At 37.7% G+C, this 8,027-nt stretch overlaps 1 protein-coding gene across 1 annotated transcript; it reads right to left on the reverse strand.

Annotated features, from left to right (window-relative positions):
• Positions 1-753: 753 nt before the first annotated feature.
• LOC124263738 lies at positions 754-3,761 on the reverse strand. Its single transcript, XM_046698432.1, has 3 exons — positions 3,688-3,761; positions 2,099-2,762; positions 754-1,175 (listed from the first exon to the last, which is right to left on the reverse strand). The coding sequence occupies exons 2-3, from the start codon at positions 2,726-2,728 to the stop codon at positions 882-884; spliced, it is 924 nt and encodes a 307-aa protein (XP_046554388.1). The 5' UTR covers positions 2,729-2,762; positions 3,688-3,761; the 3' UTR covers positions 754-881.
• Positions 3,762-8,027: the final 4,266 nt, after the last annotated feature.

Here is an 8,027-nt window from a genome sequence, read left to right on the forward strand (position 1 = left end):
TTACCCACGTCTTACAGGCATGAAACTGACAAAATAGCGTATTTTTGTTATTGTTATGGTTTCAAACCGAAACCGGTTTCATAAAGAGGTTGCGGAAGAATTTTGTTCTGAAGTACACTTTTGCATGACGTCACACTGTAATGACGTCACTACGTCTGTCCCCTTGGTAACCGACGTCACGATGCATGTCAGTTGTCATCGCCTCTCGTACAGCCTCCTTCAGTAAACTACTCCGTAGCACCCTGTTTCTTGGTTTGCAACTGCTTCACTCGGCTAACATCACTGGTGGAAACATTGCATTTATGTTTTTCCACGGATATAATGTCTCAGTTTGACTCACAATTAAACAGCGACACTGCAACGTTCGCAATGTTTACATTCCCTCAATGCATCTAAGTTGTAGAATGAATGAATTCATGTGTTTGTTATGAATGAACAAGTAGTTCCGTCACAACGTGACCTAAGTGAGAGGTCATCGGTTATCCAATCAAATCGTTTGAATCTCAGGTCAAGTCGTTACGACACAGGTCAACACGATACGACACTCGTGTGACGTACGAGATTAGTATGCAACTACCCATACGTTGACCACGTGGGTAATAAAGTATGTTACAGGTTAACTGCATAAAATATGTTACAGGTTAACTGCATAAAGTATGTTACAGGTTAACTGCATAAAGTATGTTACAGGTTAACTGCATAAAATATGTTACAGGTTAACTGCATAAAGTAGGTTCACTGCATAAAGTATGTTACAGGTTAACTGCATAAAATATGTTACAGGTTAACTGCATAAAATATGTTACAGGTTAACTGCATAAAATGGTAGCATTTATTACTTAAAATCTGATAAAACTAAATAACATCTTAGACATACTGGATCACACAACTTGACTTTGTTGAGTAGAATGTATCTGGCTATCAATCCTCTCCAACACCTGGTCCATATTCAGGCTTGTGTTACCTTGGTTACAAGGGTAACCCATAAGTAGGTCAAATGACATGAACACCATGGAAGGACCACGGAACATCCCATCTTTCTGTTCCAGAAGGTCCTCCACAGTTATACTGTCCTCCCCTGGAAACTTGGATCTGTGCATTGGTAGTGTCCTTAGCTTCTTAGCAGACAGGGATTCTGTGGGATCCTGTCCAAACATCTCCCGTACTTGGGATTCCTGAGAAGATCAAGATTTCAACAAATACCAAGGTAACAAAATATGTAACAAAGTTATAGATACAAAATAGATACAAGACTCATCGTTTCTAGACAACATATACTTCTCAGATTTTGTAACAGAAGTAATGATCCAATTAAGATCATCTTAATTCTTTTCAAATATATACTGTTAAAATAAATATCTACCAAACGCATAGCAACTTTCAAGATTTTCCAACAGGAACTCAACAATTATTATCGTCTAACTAAACATCAGCTATTCTAAGCTGCAAAATTGATCACTTTTACACATTTTGGTCATTGTGCCATAACTTTTTACTACATAATGTTGTCATTTGTTGTACCCTTCTGTATACTTTTGTTGAATTTATGTTCACAGCTATATGAAAATGCAACAAAACAAATCAAACATTATTTTAAAAAAAAGAAAAAAAACCCAGGAGTTCAGCAAATGCGATGAAATGAAAAGGCAGCAATGTTTCAAGGAAGTACAAGACCATCTTTACAGATCATCATTTCGTTCAACAGCCTGTTAACAGAGACTTCCTAAGGCTGAGACAAGTCCAGATTTCCTACGCATTTACCAGATACCCGATGACCCAACCTGACTCTACTCAGGAACCCACTGTATGTCTCAAGAGTTGGGTGCAAAATGTCTGCCTGGGAACTGTACAAGCTTTACATAACTTGACCCTATTCGGGAACCCACTGTAGGTCTCAAGAGCTGGGTACAATATGTCTGCTAGGGAACTGTAGTAGCTTTACATGAAGACATAAAAGTCAGAAAGAAATGTGTGGATTGTCAGACATAAAAGTGCGCATCAGCAACTTGCACTGTCACCATGAAGTCACAGTGAATTTTTGTCATTGAACAATATGTCACACAACTAACTATATAACCACGCATAACAATACTAGTACCTGCAATGTGTGACAGAACTGCCTTATGACATCCGACACATGGAACCAGTACACGGGTTGAAAGTGAACTCTTTTCAGGATTATCTCCCTTGTTTTGGTACACACGGCTAAAAAGTCACACCAGGGAGCACCAACCACTGCCATCTGACCTTGAATCTGGGCCATGTATTGCCTGGGGATACCCATGTCTAAGTCATTGCCAGAGTACATCTTATGCACAGGGGCTTTGAACTCAGTAAGTCCAATAATATTCTCTGGACAATCTCTATCAACAACTAAACCATCTGGGGAAGCACCAATGAGCGTTTTCAAAGGGCTGTCTTTGTTTGGAACCCAGAATCCAGAGTCTCGTACAAGGTTCCCTGTCAACATTTCATAAGCTTCTTTTATTATAATTTCAGTGTCTATTCCATGTTGTAAATTGGACATCATATTGCCATCCTGTTCAAATATTGAATCTTCTGAAATGAGCGACAGGAAGAAGTCAAACGGTTTTCCTCTTCCTACTCCGATGGCATCTCCGAATTGCGATGCAGTGATCAGTGTGTTTCTCCGCAGTGAAAACCATTCCGGTGACCTCTGCTGAACTTTGTGTTCAATCCCAGTGCAAGTTGATGACTTGCTGTGCATTGTGTTGACAGCTGGAGTAACTCAATCTTGCTACCTGTACAAAAATGATTAAATACCATTTTTAGAAAAAACTATTGTGCTTTTTGTTTCTTCTATTGTTCACACTGAATTGTCAACCAAAGTGGACTGTAAAGAGAGATGAGGCTCAATGGTGTTAGGGCTATTGCCAATCGGAATATTTGGGTCCTTTTCACTACAAACATTGGCCTTTGAGCTGGAATAGATAAATCCCAGTTGTAAGGATCAGAGGCTGTGTAAATGTGAGTGAGTGAGTGAGTTTAGTTTTACATTGCACTCAGCAATATATTCCAGCTGTGACAGCAGTCTGTAAATAAAATTTTGGACCAGACAACCCAGTGATCAACAGCATGAGCATCGATCTACACAACTGGAATACAGTGACATGTGTCAACTAAGTCAGCAAGCCTAACCACCTGGTCCCGTTAGTCGCCTTTTACGACAAGCAGTGATCGAAGATCAATTCTAACCTGGATCTCCATGGGTGTAAATGTGAGACTCATTTATAACATAATAGTAATATATTGATATTATGTATGCATAGCCTACTGGTATTATTGCTTTAAGAAACTTAACATAACCACTCATGAACTATGTTTCAATATTACTCCTTTTTTAGAATTTAATTGACAAATATTACAAGTCTTCTTCATTCGTTTGTCTCCATTCCCAAACTAATTTTTCAAATAAAATCGGATGCATCATTTACACTTAAAGACACTTCCATGGTACCTACTCGTGACTTCAAGAACTTGCAATGACGACTTTGTTCTCCTAATTAATTTAAAAGGAGTAAAAAAAGTTGTTTTGACTGTCAATATAGGCTTTCCTAACTGAAAATATAGCAGTCGGCTTAACAAAGAGGTATGTCAGACAGATGAAAACGTTAGTTTCAGAACAGTAACAGATATAATCAACTGCGTGCATGTTTCAATACATACCTTGTACACAGCTGATAATTTCACAATTTTGAATCAGGTTCTATTTTGCGCCTGGAGTCTTGACGTATTTCCGGATTGTTTTCAGGGGAGATAACTCTACCTACCAACCTATAAATATCTCTCTCAACTACAGGACGAATTAAGAATGCGAGTTATTAACCAAAATATACGCACAGAAATACATATTTTGGTGGAATTTGAAACAGTTTTTATAGTATATTTTCAATATGTGTTTCAAATAAAACTGAACATTACATGATGATATGACATTGAATTTGTAAAACGCGGCTGTCATTATCAAAGATTATGACAGATTATAATGGTCTCTGGTGCAATGATCGAAGGCATCAACGTTGGCAAAATTCTTGATGAGAAAAGCTATGTATACTTTCGTTGATTCACCACGGATCCAGTGTTTTTCCCGTATAGATCGAGCTTAGGCGTCATTTTACAACATTGTTGCTTAGGATATAATTAATGACGCGTGTGAAGTCATTGAATATCTTAGGAGGCATCTGCGGTTTATATGTAAAAAATTATACTGTACCATCTGACTCGTTGTTTCCTGCGCTGTGCATGTAACTTTGATCCCGAGGTCCACCCATGGTACGACCCTGGACATGTCCAGGGCGTCATGGAAAATAAGGCTTTTTCACTTCTTTGGAGTATGCCCACTTTCAGGCAAGACAAAAATCATAGCAGCAAACCTATTCTTGTCCTTTTTGATAAAGCCAATAACATGTTTACATCATTGAAGTTTCAGTCCCTTTTGATAATAATTTGATTGGCGAAATTCGGTAAAAGCATTATAAATATGCGGACCTCGCTTTTGAAATGCCTCGCTCGATTCTCAGGCATACTGTCGTCAGGCTCCCCTTTGCTTTCAGTCTCTTTGGTTTGGTACCTCCTGGATGCAGATCAGGTGTGAGCCCGGGTTCTCCACTGTCCACCGGGAGCACAGCCCTTCTGACACTCTGGGTATTGCAGAAGGCTGCAGCGTGAAAGTGTTTTTATTCATGATGTTTAAAGGCCACAGGCCCAATGAACAATACATTATAAATGTGTACATACACATACATAATAATATCATATCAAACAGATTTAGGTGGCATTCTATACTTTAAAGCGAAAAATACAAACATTGACAGTTCAAGAAGTGTAGTTTTACATTGTGAAGACATAAGATTTATACATTTTACAAATGTTGGATTTTTATAATAATAACAGTTACTATCTAAATAATTAGGAAATAAAGTTTGCTCTACCCCATTGTGTTTTGTAATAAAGTATAGTTTTGCCCTGAACTATTATAATTAAAGCACGAGGACGGTAGTCCGAGTGCTTTGATGTTATAATAGTTCAGGGCAAAACTATACTTTATTACAAAACACATTAGGGTAGAGCGAACTTTACATCTTTTCTAAGATGCTAAATTTAATACTTTCTAAGGATAATTACGATTAATTTAAGGCAGAAAACAAACGACGGTGTCGCTGACCTAAATTAAGAATCCTCGCACAGGGCTAACTGGCGCGCTGTTCTATTGATGTGTCTGCCCCCCTACGTTAAGATGAACGTTACCAGAAAAAAAAAATGATAACAGTTTGATGACGGTTTACGTTCGGATTAAATATCTTCTCTGAATAATCATAATTACATCTGTCATTAACGTAAACCATATGGGGCAATATGAACGTCGCATTTCTACTACCAACGTAAGTTTAGATCAGTACATCCCGATGAAGCCGAGTAGTCAAGCGACATTCCACGATTGCATTGTGGGAATGTAAACATTGCGAACGTTACCGTGTCGCTGAAAACTTGTGAGTCGAATTGAGACATTTTAACCGTCGTAAAACATAAACGCAATGTTTCCACCAGTGATGTTAGCTGCGTGAAGCAGCTGCAAACCAAGAAACGGGATGCAACGGAGTAGTTTACTGTAGGAGGCCGTACGAGGCGATGACAACTGACATGCATCGTGACGTCGCTTACATTGTGACGTAATGTAAAATGGTTCGATTACGAGGGGGCACACTAGAATGGCGTAGTGACGGGATAACGTCATTCAATTGTTACGTCATCAAAAAACTATACCTTTATTGTCTGATAATGTTTTTTTTTTCGATTGTTCTAACCGCTAGGCATCTTAGAATTAAATGTAGATATGCATTACAAACCATCACAAAGTGATTTTCATTTTCAATATGCATTAATCTAGATTTGATACAGTAGAAACATATTCGTTGTTCTTCGTCCTCATTGTGACGTCTTCCTATTTCTATCCTAAGCTCAAGACATCGGCAGCGAAATCTGGAGTTTGTAAAATGGGTGTCGCATTTATGCAGCTGAAATATGGTTCCATCGTTTTTAAAGTCGTTTTGAAAACAGAACAAGTTCTTGATTTCGGTTTCTGAACAATTTCATCATGCCACTGCTTAGATCCACAATCCTTGATACGCTATTTAAAATCTGTAAGGAATAGTCCTGCGTTTCCCACATAATCAATTACCCATGTATATCTAAAGCCCTTATTTAAAGAGAATGTTTTTGATGTAAGTTACCCAAGACGTACGTCCAGCTCTGTCCAGTCCATAGAGCATAAGGTAGGTTTGTTTAGGTGAGGGGTGGAGGTCCATTGAAAGATGCTTGTTACAGTATTTAACACATTTAAAGACGAGATCAATATGAATCCGATGGCGGTCTGTTTCTTCTATAACAGCCTCGTTACTAAAATACTTCTTAGACATGGTAGTTTGTACTTTCTCAATCATCTATCATATGGTTGATTTCGGCTCCGTATGATAGTATAGGAAGTACCATGGTGTCGAACATCTTGATAGAAGTGTTTATAGGTAAGTCGCCAGGTAAGTGATATGGATCTTGTTGACGAGTTTACATATTATCGGGAAAGTACTTGGTGGTTCGGCAACGTGTCCAGGGACTTCTTGCTGTCTCCTGCATGTAGAGGGGCCAAGGATACCTGAGCTGATGACGAGCCTTACCTACCTGACTGTGCCAGGACCTCCCAACCTCACTCTAGGCATTTCAGTTTCATTTGTAAAACATAATAATACATAAGATTAGGAGAAATTGCAGATGAAATACACCTCATGAATAACTTCAAAAGAAAAATTCATTTGTACACAGGTAAACAGTAAATGGTTGTTTTAAATGGTAACACTAATTATATATAGTTAAAATATTTACATGTATATATAAGAAATATACACACTTGAGAAGTACTTTTCTTACCTCGTTACATAAATATTATTATGTTAGAATTATGCTCGAAAATATATTTAACTCCTGTAATATGAATGTGCTACCCATAAATGCTTTATGTTTATGCAAGTTATTCAAAATGAGATCGACAGAGATGTAACACTCTGGATATGTGACCTAAATATTAGTGATGGGAATTGGTTAAAATGTCATAATTGATGATTGGTTCATTACCACCGATCAACCATCGAAAATAATTGGTTAGCGTCATTTATGAAATTTGTTAATGCACAAAAAATAAGGAAAAAAAACCATGTAGTTATTTTGGGGTTTTAGTGTGCAAAATTTCACATCTTTAAAGGATGACTAGTATGTTAGGAACATAAATTTATTGGTGTCTTTAAGATAAATTCAATCATGACTTGGAACGCTTGTAGTGCTTATGAAATGTAACAGACAAAACTAACCTTGTTAAAAATATTGTTGATGAAAACAAGTGTTCATGAATTGTTTGTGTTCGATTATGAGAAAACATATCGATTGCTTGGTCGTTTAGTCACTGCGACCAATCTTCGATTATTTCAATTAATCGGATCACCACTACTAAATATACTTTATCTTACAACTGTACTGTAGGCAGTGTGATCTGAATTACGAAGAAAACTTGATTGATGGTAATATATGTGTCAATCACATCTACTACGATCGACAAGCTTTTTAATAATAGACAAAGTAGAAAATACACACAATTAAAATTGAATCACCAGTTAAAAATTCAGAGAGAGAAGAGGTATTAGGAATCAAGCTTTAGTACCCCGTTCGTTCGTGAGTATGGTTTTGCTTTTAGCAATATTCCAGCAATATCACGGCAGGGTACACAGAAATTGGCTTCACACATTGTACCCATGTGGGGAATCGAACCCAAGTCTTCGTCGTGACGAGCGATCGCTTTAACCACTAGGCTACTCCACCACCTCTACCTCGTTCATGACAGCTAGCCCGACTACCCAAAACATTACGACAGACAAACACATTTACTATCCAACACGGATGTGTATACTACGCTTTCCCATCCGAATGATGTCTTCCAAGAAATAAATAATAAATAAACATTT

Source organism: Haliotis rubra, unplaced genomic scaffold (assembly GCF_003918875.1).
Source record: "Haliotis rubra isolate DU_JTF1 unplaced genomic scaffold, ASM391887v1 Scf120, whole genome shotgun sequence".
NCBI classification, from domain to species: Eukaryota; Metazoa; Mollusca; class Gastropoda; order Lepetellida; family Haliotidae; genus Haliotis; species Haliotis rubra.